The sequence below is a fragment of the Piliocolobus tephrosceles genome, chromosome 11 (assembly GCF_002776525.5).
Source record: "Piliocolobus tephrosceles isolate RC106 chromosome 11, ASM277652v3, whole genome shotgun sequence".
Taxonomy (NCBI): Eukaryota; Metazoa; Chordata; class Mammalia; order Primates; family Cercopithecidae; genus Piliocolobus; species Piliocolobus tephrosceles.
This window is the reverse complement of record NC_045444.1, coordinates 104,639,184-104,656,055: the sequence shown is the minus strand read 5'-3', so window position 1 is coordinate 104,656,055 and position 16,872 is coordinate 104,639,184. Positions and strand designations below refer to the sequence as shown.

At 46.3% G+C, this 16,872-nt stretch overlaps 1 protein-coding gene and 1 long non-coding RNA gene across 2 annotated transcripts in view; both read left to right on the top strand.

The window, feature by feature from the left end:
- LOC111546065 overlaps positions 1-746 on the top strand; it is a 4,728-nt gene extending 3,982 nt beyond the window's left edge. The window contains exon 3 of the long non-coding RNA XR_002732634.2: positions 617-746. This is a non-coding gene — a long non-coding RNA (uncharacterized LOC111546065). The remainder of the gene's footprint in view (positions 1-616) is intronic.
- Positions 747-5,506: 4,760 nt separating this feature from the next.
- On the top strand, positions 5,507-9,223 carry CXCR1 (C-X-C motif chemokine receptor 1). The gene is made up of 2 exons (XM_023220882.3): positions 5,507-5,636; positions 7,297-9,223. The coding sequence occupies exon 2, from the start codon at positions 7,330-7,332 to the stop codon at positions 8,383-8,385; it is 1,056 nt and encodes a 351-aa protein (XP_023076650.1). The 5' UTR covers positions 5,507-5,636; positions 7,297-7,329; the 3' UTR covers positions 8,386-9,223.
- The last annotated feature ends 7,649 nt before the right edge of the window (positions 9,224-16,872 follow it).

Genomic DNA, 16,872 nt, shown 5'->3' with positions numbered 1-16,872 from the left:
TCCTTCCCTCCCTCCTTCCTCCCTCCCTCCCTCTCTCCTCTTCCTCCCTTCCTTCTTTTAGTGGAATTTCAGGGTCAAATGTTCTGCATTTTTGGGTGTGTTTGATACACAGTCCCCCAACGGGACCACAGGGGGTTGTGTACTAAATAAATAAATAAAGTGATCATAAGAGCCTGGGCAACATAGCAAGACCCTCATCTCTAAAAAAGTGTTTTAATTATCTAGGTGTGGTGGCACACACCTATAGTTCCAGCTACACGGGAGGCTGCAGCAAGAGGATCGCTTGAGCCCGAGAGTTCAAGGCTGCAGTGAGCTATGATGACTCCACTGCACTCCAGCCTGGGAGACAGAGTGATGTCCTGTCCTGAAAGAAACAAAAATAAAGGAAAGTGGGCATCTGAGCCCTCGTTTAAAGGAAACCCTCCAGAATGGATTCAGCAATCCTCATGAGGGACCCAGAATTCCCTGCTTTGGAGCCAGCCAGACCAGGATGAACTAAAAGTGACTGAACACTTATTATCTGCCAGACACTGTGCCAACCACTTTACACATATTAACTAATTGATCCTGATGCCAGTCTTACAAACTAGGTCCTACTTTTATTATCCTTTTACAGGTGAGAAAACTGAGGCACAGAGTGAGCATCTGAGCTGCCCAAGAGCATACATCTAGCCAGGGACAGAGTTAGGATTTGTACCAGCTGGTTTGGTGCTCAAGCCTTCCATCATCACAACACCTTGGAGAGGTGAGTATTATTAACTCCATTTTTATAGATAAGGATATTTTGATAAATGTTAAGAGATGCCACATTTCACCAGTTGACTGGCATTCAGGCTGCACCTGTCACAGCTTTCTTCGTGGCACTGGGTGTTCTGCATAGAATATAAAAATGCTTTCCTATCACCATCAAGATCACGAACTGGTAAAGAAGAGCCAGTATTTCCATCCTGGTCTGTCTGGCTTCAAAGCAGGGAATTCTAGGTCATTCATGAGAATTTTCTGAATCCATTCTGGAGGGTTTGATTCAGATGAGTGTTCAGATGCTCACTTTCTTTCTTTTTTTTTTTTTGAGACGGAGTCTTACTCTGCCGCCCAGGCTGGAGTGCAGTGGCCAGATCTCAGCTCACTGCAAGCTCCGCCTCCCGGGTTTAGGCCATTCTCCTGTCTCAGCCTCCCCAGTAGCTGGGACTACAGGCGCCCGCCTCGTCGCCCGGCTAGTTTTTTGTATTTTTTAGTAGAGACGGGGTTTCACCATATTAGCCAGGATGGTCTCGATCTCCTGACCTCGTGATCCACCCATCTCGGCCTCCCAAAGTGCTGGGATTACAGACTTGAGCCACCGCGCCCGGCCGCTCACTTTCTTTTTTAAAATTTTCTTTCTTTCAGGACAGTATATCACTCTGTCTTCCAGGCTGGAGTGCAGTGGAGTGATCACAGCTCACTGCAGCCTTGAGCTCCTGGGCTCAAGCAATCCTCTTGCCTCAGCTTTCCATGTAGCTGGGACTATAGGTGTGTGTCACTACATCCAGATAATTAAAACATTTTGTAGAGATGGGGTGTCACTATGATGCCCAGGCTGACTTTATTTATTTATTTAGAGACAAGATCTCACTTTATCACCCAGGCTGGAGTGCAGTGCTGTAATCATAGGTCACTATAGCCTTGATCTCTCCGGCTCAAGCGATCCTCCTGCCTCACCCTCCCTAATAGCTGGGACTACAGGCACTCACCACCATGCCCAGCTAATTTTTACTTTTACTTTTTATTTTTAGAGAGATGAGGTCTTGCTGTGCTGCCCAGGTTGGTCTTGAACTCCTGAACTCAACAATCCTCCCCCGTTGGCCTCCCAAAGTGTTGGGATTACAGGCATGAGCCACCATGCCTGGCCTATTTATTTATTTGTTATTTTTTTTTTTAAACTGAGATTGCAGGAAACAATTTTTAAAGTTAATTTAATTTTTAAAACAGAGATTGCAGGAAACAAATATGCTCATTTTTCAAGGTCCTTCTCTGGCTTCCTCTGGAGATTGGAGATCAGGGCTGGGAGGTCTGCACCTGGCCAGGTCATGTCTGTCAATGCCCCTGTATCTTTACCACTGCAGCCTGGACCCAGTGTCTCACTGACACTACTTCCTGCTCCTCTCATCCTAGACCATGTTTGGTTTCCAGAATTCTCACAGTTGTGCATGTTTTGGTTGCTAGTAACAGAAAAGTCAACCTGAACTGGTCTTAACAATAAAGATAATTTATTGGCTTATGGAACTGAACAAAGTACAGAGAGAAGATGGCCTCTGGGCATGGTTTGTTCAGGACTGCGGGTCTGTTTCTCTGATTCTCTCAGCTGTGCTGCTTTTTGTGTGTGTTGGTTTCTTCCTTAGACTGTTTTTGCCATTTATGGTAGCAAAATGGCTGCTGTCTGCAACAAGACTATATACTTGCTTTTCCGCAGTGATCGAACAAACATCTGACCTTTGCTCTGACCGGATCATCTCAGGTCACAGACTTACTCCCTGAGCCTATTGCTGTAGTTATGAGGATGTCACTGGGGAGAGAGGAGAAACCTCCTTCTACCCCTTTCCTCCACTTTGATCCCAGATCCAAGTGGATTCTTCTGGAGGAATGAGAAGAGATGCTTAAGCTGGCATAAGGCTGATTCAGGGACAAAATAGATGTTCTTACAGCCATATTGTGCTGTTCAAATGGTCTGTGTAGAAGCCACCATGTTTGAAACAGAGTGGTAAGAAGATGTCACCCAAAGAGATGCCACATTTTGCCAGTTGACTGGCATTCGGACTGCACCTGTCACAGCTTTCTCTGTGGCATTGGGAGCTCTACATGGAATGGAAAAATGTTTTCTCAGCAGGAGCATTCTAGGCCATTTTAAGAGGGCACAGTTATAAGTGGGAAGTGAGGTATAGAAGATAGTTCGTGTGGGCTGACTCGCTGGAGCATTTTAAAGTGGGTAAAATTTTATTCTAAACTCATCTATATGTGCTTTCTCCCTCCTTCAGTAAAATGCTCGTCCTACTGCGAAGTGAAAGGTTCTTTCCACCCTTGTCCTCCAGATGCAACTTCTCCTGGAGACACCCGCATCGCTGTTGCCCCCACCACACTCATGCAGCAGGGCTACTTCCCCTTCACTCCTTGGGCTCCAGGAGACCAGACCCTTCCCTAACCCCTCAGTGATTCCTTGAAATACACTGGAATGGTGAACCGACTTACTGAGGGTTTAGGAAAAGCATAAGGGAATTATACACCAAGAAGAACTTCACACAGGGTATTAAATATACCTGCTCTTGGTTGGCCCTGGTCTTTCTCAAGGGTGTGTCTGGCAGGGGATTCCCTGTCCAGCGACTGCTGCCCCCTTGTGGCAAAAACTATCCTTCTCCCGGCCTCAGGGTCATTCTTGAGTATAATAGGCAGGTGTTTTGCAATCTAGGCCCCCGTCTTTTTTCTCCTGTGTCCCCAGTGACTATTTTCTGCCCTCGGGGCTGCTTTTACCCTAGATGATTAATAGAGGGAGTCTCCCACCTCCTGGGACTACCCCATCTTTGACTCCTTTCTAGTCTAGGCATCAGAGCACAATAGTCCAACATCAGTAAAAGCAAAGCGTGAGTGGCTATTGTCTCCTTGCACTTCCTGTTACCATTTATGAATGATAAAAGAGCCCAGGAGGAGAGCACGACTTAGCTTAAAAAATAGGCTTGCCGCCTGGGCATGGTGGCTTATGCCTGTAATCCTAGTGCTTTGGGAGGCAAAGGCAGAAGGATCACTAGAGGCTAGGCGTTCAAGATAAGCCTGGGCAGTATATCAGGACCCTTTCTCTACAAATAATTAATAAATAAATAATAAAAATAAAAATAAAATATAAAAAAAAAGAAAGCCAGATGTAGTGGCTCTTGCCGGTAGCCCCAGCTATTCAGGAGTTTGAGGTGGGAGGATTGCTTGAGTACAGGCATTTGAGGTTACACTGAGCTATGATCATACCACTGTACTCAGCCTCGGCAACACAGTGAGAGCCTGTCTCTTAAAAAAGGAAAAAATGGGCCGGGTACAGTGGCTTATGCCTGTAATCCCAGCACTTTGGGAGGCCAAGGCGGGCGGATCATGAGGTCAGGAGATGGAGACCATCCTGGCTAACACGGTGAAACCCCTTCTCTACTAAAAATACAAAAAAATTAGCCGGGCGTGGTGGCGGGCCCCTGTTGTCCCAGCTACTTGGGAGGCTGAGGCAGGAGAATGGTGTGAACCTGGGAGGCGGAGCTTGCAGTGAGCCGAGATCCCGTCATTGAACTCCAGCCTGGGAGACAGAGCGAGACTCTGTCTCAAAAACAAAAAAAAAAAAAAAAGAAAAAAAAGAAAAATTGTCTTTCCAGTGCAGAACTGTAGGAATCCATGGCATGATACATTTGGCATTTGTGGTAGGGCAGGATTTATACTTGCACAGACTGGCACTAGCTCCAAACATTAGAGGAAGGTTGGGAAGAAGCAATGCCAGGCAGACCAACTGGGCTGTGCGGAAGTGAAACTATCGGGCATACCAGTGACTTTAGTGTGTAGCCAAAAGCAATAGACACTGAGTTGTGGTGGTGACGTATGGTCCATGAATCACAGGCACAATGTCTGTCTTCATCTCTTCTACAATCATTGATTGAGCACCTTCTATATTCCCCGAAAGAGAACATAAAAATGAACTGAAGAGGGTTCTTGCTGTCTCATGGCTCCCAAGCTAGAAGAGGGCTGACTTGTAAATGCCTCACAGTAGGATTCATGTTATATGGAGAAGTGACGAAGGTGCCAGAAGACTCAAGCTAGGGGACAGCTATTAGCTGCTGGAGGCAGCTAAGGTGGGTTCCCAGAGACGCTGTTCTCCATTACTGAGATAGGGGCAGCAGTGACCTTGACCCCAGCTCTTCCATTCGTGGACTGCCCCAGCTCTGTGGTCTCTCTGCTAACCAGCCAGCCTCTGGGAGTGGCCTATGCCCTCAGCCTCAGAGCCATTTCAATCAACTGGTCATTGTCAGTGGTTGTGCAAAAGAGTGGCTGGCGGCAAAGGAGGGTCGTGTTCCCTTCAAATCCCCACCAGGCCACCTCAAAGAAGGCTGCAAAATAAGTAGAGATTGAGGGCCTGCTGTTCAAACACAACTCAAGTGCAGTCCTCCTCCTCTTTCCCATCGGATTGCCCCCAAGTCCCTCCTACAGGGGACTCCTTCTGAAGTCTCTGCTGTAAGTCAAATCCTTCCCCCTTTCTTCTTGTCAGGCAAGTTGCAAGTTTCCACAGATGATCTACCAGGGAATTTAGGAATAAACAAATGGAAATAAATCCAAGAAAAGGAAAAGAATAAAAACGATCATCCATAGAGTGGAGAACTCAGATAATGGATCCTCAACCCCAGCTTCACACCTGGGACCCCCGCTTGGTCATATGGACCCTGACAGTCTCTAATCACGAGTCTGTGATCCCTTGACTTAAACTGTTCTTCCCCAAATGTAGACATGGGTGGGGCTCAGAAGGGAGGTGTCGTCTGACGTGGTTTCCTTATTTTCCTGTATTCATCAAGGGCCCTCTAGCTGTTAAGTCACTCTGATCTCTGACTGCAGCTCCTACCTTTGGACACACCTGGCCGGTGCCTCAGGTAGGAAGCCGCCTCCGCTTGCTAGGACTTTCTGTGGGGTAGGGCTGCTCGGCTTGACTTTATTTTGGAAAATGGGTTCATTTCTGTGGGAGCTGAGGATTTCTGCTGCCCGCTTCCTCTTTTGTGATCACCACTCATACATAGAGGTAGCAGGTGAGGAGGACAGCCTCCTCATCCTCTCTTTTTATACCTCACCCTTTTGTGGAAAGAGGCTGAGAATTCCCCAATTTGACATTTATTGCTTCACCTTAAGACTTTGTCTTTGGTGAAAATGCAAATACTGGTAGGGAGGGAACATACTAAAATGTGTGGATCTCAGTGGACTCATCATACACCCTCAGGCCTGGCAGCAAATGAGAAGTGGACGACTCTGTCTTCCTCGATTTGCAGATGAGAAGACCGAAATCTATAGGGGTACGAGACTCCATTCAAGGTCATGAGACTTATTTATTTACTTATTTTTTTGAGACAGAGTCTCGCTCTGTTGCCCAGGCTGTAGTGCAATGGCACGATCTTGGCTCACTGCAACCTCCATCTCCCAGGTTCAAGTGATTCTCCTGCCTCAGCCTCCTTAGTTGGGATTACAGGTGCACAATACCACACCCAGCTAATTTTTTTTGTATTTTTAGTGGAGATGGGGTTTCTTCATGTTGGTCAGGCTGGTCTTGAACTCCTGACTTTATGATCCACCTGCCTCGGCCTCCCAAAGTGCTGGGATTACACACGAGACTTATTAATAGTAGATTCAGGATAGAATGAAGACTGGATGCTAGGTGACTTTACAACCAACCTGGGTAACTTTCCAAAGGTTTTCAGACGGTTCTCTGGAGAGCCCTGGAGCTTCGAGGGGCTCTTTAGGGGCCATCTGGGTTGGGAGGTTAGCACACTCTGCCCCACAGTGGCTTAGCTTTTATCTGTTTCACATACTGGGCTTCTGGGAAGATCTTATTTCAGCAAAATATTTCACAATAGGAAATACATTTGACAACTCTTGAACAATTTTGTGTATTTTGTCAGGGGCGGAGGGTTTCAGGGACCAAGATGGAGACTTTATCTTCTCAAATACTTAAAACTCTTTTAGACAGAGGAACAAAATGTGTGCTGCTCATTTAAAGACAAGGCTTAAAATATACAGTTTAATGCAATGTGTTGTTATCACTTTCTTCCCCCAGTAGATTTTAAGGAGGTAAACAAGAATCAGGGAGAACATAGGAAAGGAAATAGTAGAAGGGGCCACCTGGGAACAGGTTTGCCTTCTTGCATTTTGCTTAATGCTGGCCCTTCCCTGAATGTCTAAGACCAACCTGGTTCCCACATCTGAATGCACAGACAGAACTGAGGATGGAGAAGGCTAAAGAGGGACAGAGGTAGAGACATAGGCTGAGAGGGAGGAGTTGTAAGTTGAGCTAGGGCTAAGGCGTTTTCCCCATATTCCCCATATTACCCCATACTCAGGCCAGGCCTTGGAATTGTGGAAGGTGGAGAATACTGGGAAGCCAACCTCCAAAGAACCCCAGGTCGGAGGCAAAGGAGGAAGGGGGCTCTCGTTGCCAAAAAAACAGGGAAGCAAAGGATATCCCAGTAACCGCTCTCTCATCCTTGATGACAATGCCTTGAATCCAAGCTACTAAATCACATTTCCTTCCTTCTAACCTTCCAGCTAGATCAAACCATTGCTGAAACTGAGAAGAACATGTCGAATATTATAGATCCACAGATGTGGGGTGATGACTATGATCTAAATTTCACTGGCATGCCACCTACAGATGAAGTTTACAGCCCCTGTAGGCTGGAGACTGAGTCACTCAACAAGTATGTTGTGATCGTCACCTATGCCCTAGTGTTCCTGCTGAGCCTGCTGGGAAATTCTCTCGTGATGCTGGTCATCTTATACAGCAGGGTCAGCCGTTCCATCACTGATGTCTACCTGCTGAACCTGGCCATAGCCGACCTACTCTTTGCCCTGACCTTGCCCATCTGGGCCATCTCCAAGGTGAATGGCTGGATTTTTGGCACATTCCTGTGCAAGGTGGTCTCACTCCTGAAGGAAGTCAACTTCTACAGTGGCATCCTGCTACTGTCCTGCATCAGCGTGGACCGTTACCTGGCCATTGTCCATGCCACACGCACACTGATCCAGAAGCGTCACTCGGTCAAATTTGTTTGTCTCAGCTGCTGGGGACTGTCTATGATTCTGTCCCTGCCCTTCTTCCTTTTCCGCCAAGCTTATTATCCAAACAACTCCAGTCCAGTTTGCTATGAGGTCCTGGGAAATGACACAGCAAAATGGCGGATGGTGTTGCGGATCCTGCCTCACACCTTTGGCTTCATCTTGCCGCTGCTGATCATGCTGTTCTGCTATGGATTCACCCTGCATGCGCTGTTTAAGGCCCATATAGGGCAGAAGCACCGGGCCATGCGGGTCATCTTTGCTGTCGTCCTCATCTTCCTGCTCTGCTGGCTGCCCTACAACCTGGTCCTGCTTGCAGACACCCTCATGAGGACCCACCTGATCAAGGAGAGCTGTGAACGCCGCAATGACATTGGCCGGGCCCTGGATGCCACCGAGATTCTGGGATTTCTCCATAGTTGCCTCAACCCCATCATCTACGCCTTCATCGGCCAAAATTTTCGCCATGGATTCCTCAAGATCCTGGCCGCACATGGCCTGGTCAGCAAGGAGTTCTTGGCACGTCATCACGTTACCTCCTACACTTCTTCCTCCGTCAATGTCTCTTCCAACCTCTGAAAATCATCGATGAAGGAATATCTCTTCTTATAAGGAAAGAATAACCAACACTCTGAGGTTGTGTGTGGAAGGTGGTCTGGCTCTGGACAGGCACTATCTGGGTTTTGGGGGGACGCTATAGGGTGTGGGGAAGTTAGGAACTGGTGTCTTCAGGGGCCATACCAACCTTCTGAGGAGCTGCTGAGGTACCTCCAAGGACCAGCCTTTGCGGCTCTATGGAAACAAAGCACCATCATTGCTGTTGAATGTCACATCTCTAACCCCTAACTGGCTAATTAGCATGGTCACATCTGAGCCCCAAATCTGACATTAGATGAAAGAATAGGGCTGAAGCTATGTCCTCATAAGGGTTGGATGCTCTCGTTGACCCTCTCAGGAGCATCTCTTCAACTCTGAGTGTTAAGTGTTGAGCCACCAGGCTGGTGGCTCTGTGTGCTGTGATCTGAGCTCAGGGAGTGGTTTTCCCATCTCAGGTGTGTTGTAGTGTCGGCTGGAGACATTGACGCAGTCACTGCCAAAACATCAACCCGCCAGGTGGCTTTGTGAGGAGCTGGAAACACATGTTCCCCTTGGGGGTGTTGGGTGAACAAAGAGGAAGAGGGTTTGGATGCCAGATCCATGCCACAAGAACCCCCCTTTACCCCCATGCCCAACGTTGCACACACATGTGCTGGCCACCTGCTGAGCCCCAGGTGGACCGAGACAAGCAGCCCTTAGCCCTTCCCTCCTGCAGCTTCCAGACTAGCACAGAGCATCAGCATCCCCAGAAAGCCATGCACAGCCACCAGTCCACTGGGCAGGCAGATGTTCCTAATAAAGTTTCTGTTCCATGCTTGTCCCTGTGGAAGTATCTTGGGTGTGACAGAGTCAAGGGTGTGTGCAGCATTGTTGACTGTTCCTGCAGTAGAATGGGGGCAGCACCTCCTAAGAAGGCACTTCTCTGGGTTGAAGGGCATCATTCCCTGGGGCTTTAACTCCTGCTAGAACAGTCTCTTGAGGCACAGAAACTCCTGTTCATGCCCATACTCCAGGCGGAGGAGGATTCCTTTGTCCACAAGTGAAAGGAAATGCTCCTCTAGGGAGTCTCAGCTTTACCCTGAGGTGAGCATCATCTTCTGGGTTAGGCCTTGCCTGGCTTCCTCAAACTACGTGAGCTTGCCTCTCCCTCCCAAAATGCCTTCCGTGAGTTGCAGTTTTTTCCTAGTCTGTTTTCCCTCCTTGCAGACAGGACCCTGTCAGTTTATTCACTCTATGTCCTTGGTGCCTGGAGCCTATTAAATGCTCAATAAATAATCATCACAGGAATGAACGTATGCTGAAGAGACCACAGCTCATTTTTTTTTTGAGATGGAGTCTCGCTCTGTCGCCCAGGCTGGAGCTCAGTGGCACGATCTTGGCTCACTGCAAGCTCCGCCTCCCGGGTTCACACCATTCTCCTGCCTCAGTCTCCCGAGTAGCTGGGACTACAGGCGCCCGCCACCTCGCCCGGCTAGTTTTTTGTATTTTTTAGTAGAGACGGGGTTTCACGGTGTTAGCCAGGATGGTCTCGATCTTCTGACCTCGTGATCCACCTGCCTCGGCCTCCCAAAGTGCTGGGGTTACAGGTGTGAGCCACTGCTCCCGGCCAACCACAGCTCATTTGCACACCATCTGCTCAAAGCTCCTCCTGTCTGTCCTCTCCCTTTTCAGCCTCCCGCTGTCCACTTACTAAGTTTACCTTTGTGGTTTAGCTTCATTAGATGTTTATCTGTGTAAAGATGTCCCAAGTGAGGGCTGACGATGTCAGGGCTCTTCTGATAGCAAATGATAGAAACAGAAGTCAAACTAGCTTAAGCAAAGCTGAGAGTGTATGGGTTTAGCATGTGTGGGGAAGGATCAGGGATGGCTTGAGGTTGGGAATAGGGTGAGGCTCAGAGACGGGACCTAGATCAAGCTTGAGATGGGGATCAGCGATTGATGTTGAAATCAAAGATGGGGTGGGGGCAGGGATGGGGTGGCAGCTTGGGATGAGGTCAGAGAAGGATGAATGCCAGGAATCGGGAGAAATCTACAAGGAGGGAGAGTAAGAATCGGGGTCGCAGTGAGGTGTTGGGAACAGGGAGATTCAACATGGAGCTGGGACCAGATACAGTGTGAGGCTTTGGAATGGGATGAGTGTAGGGGAGTGGTGAGGCTCAGGGAGGGGTGTCAGGCCTGGAATGAACGTCAGGGAAGGCTTAGTAGCTATGAGGCTGGAGCAGAAGACGTGCCTGGTAGGGTCACCACCCCATATGGAGCATCATCTAAGATGCTCTTCCAGGGGTCAGGACTGAGGCTCCTCAGTCTGTCCTGCTTGAGGCTCTCCAGGCAGGTGAGTGAGGAGGGAGTTAGGCACTCGAGCCCTAAGAGATAGACCTGATTCAGCAGAGAAGACAAGAAGGATGCAGAGGATGCAGAGAGAATCTAGGGCAGAAGGCTGAGAACTGGGACCTCCTTTTCCTCTCTTCCCTCCTCTAATCCCCCTCAACCTCTCCTACTGTTTCCTCAAAGTCCAACTTCCTCCTTCTTCACCTTATGCCCCTGCCAGGATGATTTCATCAGGGGCTTCAGTAAATAAATTCCTTCAGGGGCTTCCATGTTGGGTCCAGGGGAAATGCAAATTACTTATAACAGCATGAAAAATGCTCAGCCTCACTAGGAACTTGGGAAATGAGGCTCAAACAGCAACAAAACAACTCAGAAGTGTTTTATACAGGGGAAGGATATAGTGGACTCTTCAAACAAGTGCAACATTTTTCTATTAGTTTTTTTTTTTTTTTTTTTAATGAGACAGAGTCTTGCTCTGTCACCCAGGCTGGAGTGCAGTGGTGCATACACAGCTCACTGCAGCCTCAATCTTCTGAGTTCAGGTAATCATCCCAACTCAGCTTCCAGAGTAGCTTGGACCAGAGCTGTGTGCCATCATGCCCAGCTAATTTTTAAAATTTTTTGTAGATATGGGGTCTTGCCACGTTGCCCAGGCTGGCCTTCGACCCCTGAGCTCAAGTGATCTGCCTGCTTCGGCCTCTTAAAGTGCTGGGATTACAGGTGTGAGCCACTGCACCCAGGTTGATTGGAAATTTTAATGCAACCTGTAATTTTCTGGGTATAGCTCAAGACACAAATGATTTGGATTTCAGATTTTTAAAAAATGTCAGGATTTTGGTACTTCGTTAACAGCATATTGAAGTATCAAAAACTGATATTTCAATTACTAGACAGGGTGAGGATTAGATCTGGTCAGAGCCAGGGAGAGTGTTTGCCTTAAGGAGGGACTCACTTGTCCAGGATAGGGCTGGGACTAAGGATGGGGTGAATCTTAGGACAGGAATGGGGGCCAGAAATGGGAGGGGTCAGTGATGAGATTGGGATTATGGAGCGGATGCATATCAGGGTAAGGTGAGGGACGGGGATTAGGATGTAACAGCATGTTCTGCACAATGCTTCCTGATGTTAAAATTCTAAAATTTGTTTTGTAGCCTTGGTGACAACATTTGAGACTCTAAATCAAATGTCAAAATCTACTGTTTTCCCCTAAACCAGTTCCCCTTCTGACCTACCACAGCCTCTCACCACCCCTTGCCCTCCATCCCCTGGCCCATTCTTGTTAATTCTAGCAAAAATACTAATTGAAAATCCACATTTTATGCCATAGAGGTAAAATTTGCCCCTTTCTCAGCAAAGTAGTATTTCAATAAGAGTCTTTCAGAGACTGAAAAATCTCACAGATGCAAGTGAAGTAAAATGACAGTCTCCTCTTTGGTCTGAGGAGTGTCCCAAAGATGCACCTTCCTAGAAAAGACCACTCACCAAGAGACAGTGGTGGAGCCCAGTCTTTTGTTGTTTCCATGCAGAGGTCAGAGAGGCCACTCTGGATTCCACCCAGAAAGCCACAAGGAGCTAACAGCAGAGCTCTCGGCACCAATGTTTTCTTCCAGCTTGGTATTCAGTTTTTAAATCCAAAGTCTTCCTTTCAATCTTCAGGATAGAAATGAATCAAAGACATAATAAAATAAAAAATAATGGAAGTACGTTAACTCGACTTTTTAAGATTACATTTTCTTTTTATTGTCTAAGTATTTCATATACATTGTTGAAAAAATGAAATGGCTTTATGAAGCTTATAACAAAAAACCAGCAGCTGTTTCATCTGATAGTGATCTATATATTTCTAAATATCATACTTGTTCTGCTAGTTTTTTTCTTTTTTTTTCTTTTTTTGTCTCACTCAGTCTCCCAGGCTGGAGCGCAGTGGCATGATCTCAACTCACTGCAACCTCCACCTCTCTGGTTCAAGTCATTCTCCCACTCCAGCCTCCTGAGTAGCTGGGACTATAGGCGTCCGCCACTACGCCTGGCTAATTATTGCATTGTTTTGGTAGAGACAGGGTTTCACCATGTTAGCCAGGCTAATCTTGAACTCCTGACCTCAAGTGATTCCCCCCACCTCAGCCTCCCAAAGTGCTGGGATTACAAGTGTGAGCCACTGTGACCAGCCCTCTGCTAGTTCTTGCTTTTTTCCCCCTCCAGGTTTAGGTATCATCACTGACTCTCTCTTTTGACTTTGAGAATGTAATATTCTCCCAATCTCTCTACTGCTTTCACCCCCATCCAAGCAAACACAAATACTGCCTTCTCCATTCTCCAGAAACAGATAAGTCAACATTTTTGGTTAAGTCAACATTCAATTTTTTGTTATTATCACTAGGTAAAAAATTATTCACAGTTGGGTTCGATGTTTACACTTCCTTTCTTTGTACAAGTTTTGTTTTCCCTGCAATTGAGGAGAGGATGTTCCATGCACTTATCATGACATCAGTTCCAATGTCTCCCTCAATATATCCACATTCAGCAGATAATCTATTAATTTTTCTTTCTCGAAGACCTCTCTCCTGGAGTCCTTCATTGTCTTCTTCCAACCTGGACAGGTGACTCTTAGGAAAGGGGCCAGTTCCTCTTTCCTAAGTTGCTTTGACAGTGTTTCCAGAGAAATTTTAGAATCTGCTTATCAATTTCTATAAAACATCCAGCTGGGATTTTGATTTGGATTATGTTGAATCCACGGATCAATTTAGAGAAAATTGACACTATAGTATTGAGTCTTCTAGTCCATGGGCAAGATATCTTTCTCCATTTGAGTCTTCTTTAATTTTTTTGCAAAGGATATTTTATAGTTGTTGGTACATAAATCTTGTACTTATTTTGCTAAATTTGTCCCTAAGTATTTTATGGGTTTTTTGGATGCTATTACAAATGATATCTTAAAAAGTTTTCATTTTCCAAGTTTTTTTTGGTCACTATAGCATATAGAAATGTAGTTGCAGTATGTATATTGACCTTGTAACTTGGGACCTAAGTAAATTCATTTATTAGTTCTAGCAGCTTTTTTTTTTTTTTTTTAAAGATTGCTTTGGATTTTAACTGTATGCAATCATTTCAGCATTTAAATCTTCTTTTTAGTTTTAGAATTCATGATGTGTGCCTTGGTGGTGTTTTTCTTCATTCATTGTGCTGGGCACCTGGTAAATTTTCTTAACCTAGAAGTTTAGGTTATGTAAATTTATCTGGTATTAGTTCTTTGACAGTTTTCCACCCTTCATTTTCCTTATTCTTTAATTTTCTTTTAAAGAATTTTTTTGTTTTTGTTTTTGAGATAGGATCTTACTGTATCACCCATGCTGGAATGCAGTGGCCCAATCTCAGTTCACTGCAGCCTTGACCTCCAGGCTCAGGGAATCCTCCCACCTCAGCCTATTAAGTAGCTGGGACTACAGGTGTGTGCCACCATGCCTGCCTGGCTAATTTTAAATTTTTAAAATAGAGTCGGGGTCTCCCTATGTCGCCCAGGCTGGTCTCCAACTCCTGGGCCCAAGTGGTCCCCTTGCCTTGTCTTCCAAAGTGCTAGGATTAATGCACCCTGCCTATTTAAAAAAAAAAAACTAAAAAATCCTCCTGCCTCAGCCTCCTGAGTAGCAGGGGCTACAGGCATGCAATACCACCTTTGGTTAATTAAAAAAAAATTTGTAGAGACAGAATCTTACTATGTTGCCCAGGCTCGTCTTGAACTCCTGGGCTCAAGCAATCCTCCTTCCTTGGCCTCCCAAAGTTCTGGAATTTCAGGCATGAACCACCAAACTTGACCTATTGTAAAAAAAATTTTAGGAGGCCGGGCGCGGTGGCTCAAGCCTGTAATCCCAGCACTTTGGGAGGCCGAGACGGGCGGATCACGAGGTCAGGAGATCAAGACCATCCTGGCTAACACGGTGAAACCCCGTCTCTACTAAAAATACAAAAAACTAGCCGGGCGAGGTGGCGGGCGCCTGTAGTCCCAGCTACTCCGGAGGCTGAGGCAGGAGAATGGCGTAAACCCGGGAGGCGGAGCTTGCAGTGAGCTGAGATCCGGCCACTGCACTCCAGCTCGGGCGACAGAGCAAGACTCCGTCTCAAAAAAAAAGATTTAAAAAAAAAAAAAAAAATTTTAGGGTCTTGGTGTGGTGGCTCATGCCTGTAATTACTGCCCTTTGGGAATCCAGGGTGGGAGGATCATTTGAGTTGAGGAGTTCAAGGCCAGCCTGGGCAACATGGTGAAACCCCATCTCCACAAAAAAATACACACATGCACAAAATTAGCTGGGCATGGTGGTGTGCACCTACTCTGGAGGCCAAGGTGGGAGGATCGCTTGATCCTGGGAGGCAGAGGTTGCAGTGAGCCAAGATTGCACCACTGCCTTCCAGTCTGGGCAACAGAATGAGACCTTGTTGGCTAAAAAAAAAAAAAAAAAAAAAAAATCCTCCTGCCTTAGCCCCCAAGTAGTTGGGAGTACAGGGACACAACATCACCTCTGGCTAATGTTTAAACTTTTTTTTGTAGAGATGGAGTCTCACTACATTGCCCAGCCTGGTCTCAAATCACTGGCCTCAATTGATTCTCCCACCTCTACCTCTCAAAGTGTTGGGATTATAGCTGTGAGTCACTGTGCATGGCAAAAAATATACTTATTTTAAAGTCAAATCCAAATTGCTGTATTATCTTTAGCTCCTCATGTGTGAATTCTCCCATTTGCTGTTGACTGACTGTTGATTGCGATGATTGTCAGCTCTTTGTAACATTTTATTGTGAATTCATCTTTTGAAGGCATTTTTTTTTTTTCCCATGAGAGTCTTGCATGTGCCCTGGATTATGAAGAAGTCTATACAAGGTGGCTTTATGGCTGCACTTGCTGGGGACTTACTGGGTTACACGGCTCAGAGCATTTTTTGTTATTGATATTTCTTGGCCCTGAGTTTCCACACCATTGCAAATGGCAGATTTGGGTCCTCATCACTTGATACTAGGGCTTGGGATTCTGAAATGTTCCTCAGTTGGCCCCTTTCCTCTCACGACCTAGGAAGGCAGCTCACTTGGGGGTTGTGTCTCAGGCTGCAAAGTGCTTTTCTATCCCCATTCAAGGGCATGGCAGCTCTTTCTTGGTCCTGAAATTTTTATAGGCAATCAAGTTATAGTTCCGGCTATATATGGGGCCTCTAGGGTCACTGGTATTATCATTCCCATCCTTAAGGCGCATGATCAATTTTAGTATCTTTCTGGGTTCCTCTGGCTTTAATCCTACCCCCTGATAAGCCCATACATTTTTAAACTCCTTCTTCATTTCTGGCCCTTGGAGATTTTTTCTGTCTGCCTTGCCTGCTTTTGATCTCAGATATTTATTTTTTAAAATTAATTAATTAATTCATTTATTTTTGAGACAGAGTCTCGTTCTATTGCCCAGGCTGGAGTGCAGTGGCATGATCTCAGCTCACTGCAACCTCTGCCTCCCGGGTTCAAGCAATTCTCCTGCCTCAGCCTCCTGAGTAGCTGGGATTACAGGCACCCACCACCACATCCAGCTAATTTTTGTATTTTTAGTAGAGACAGAGTTTTGCCATGTTGGCCAGGCTGGTCTCAAACTCCTGACCTCAGGTGATCCGCCCGCCTCAGCCTCCCAAAGTGTTGGAATCACAGGCGTGAGCCACCACACCCAGCCTAGTTTTAAAAATTAGAAAGAATGTTATTCAGGATGCCTATGGAGGGCATCCTTGTGTTGCTGTGTTGCTACTATGCCTCCTCAGTCCATTATCATGACCAGAAATCAGTACGAATTCAGATAGCACAACAAACAAAAAACAAAGTTCCTTTTCTTGTATTTTATTTCCCTTTCTTATGTTAAAACTTTCTCCCAGAAAACGTTATGTACCCCAGGAGGATACATTGACGGGATTTCTAGGTAACCCACAGTGTGTACGTGCATGTTGCTTATGCATGGGTGCATACGTATATCCGTTTTGGGGATGAATGATCCAGTGTTATTCCAGAACTATCACCCCCTTCTTTTAGCCAGGCTTGCATCAGGGGGATGGAAGAAGTAAGATCTAGAATGTAGATGGGGAGGGGCCTCTGAAGAAATCTAGTCACTTCCGACATGGGAAGGA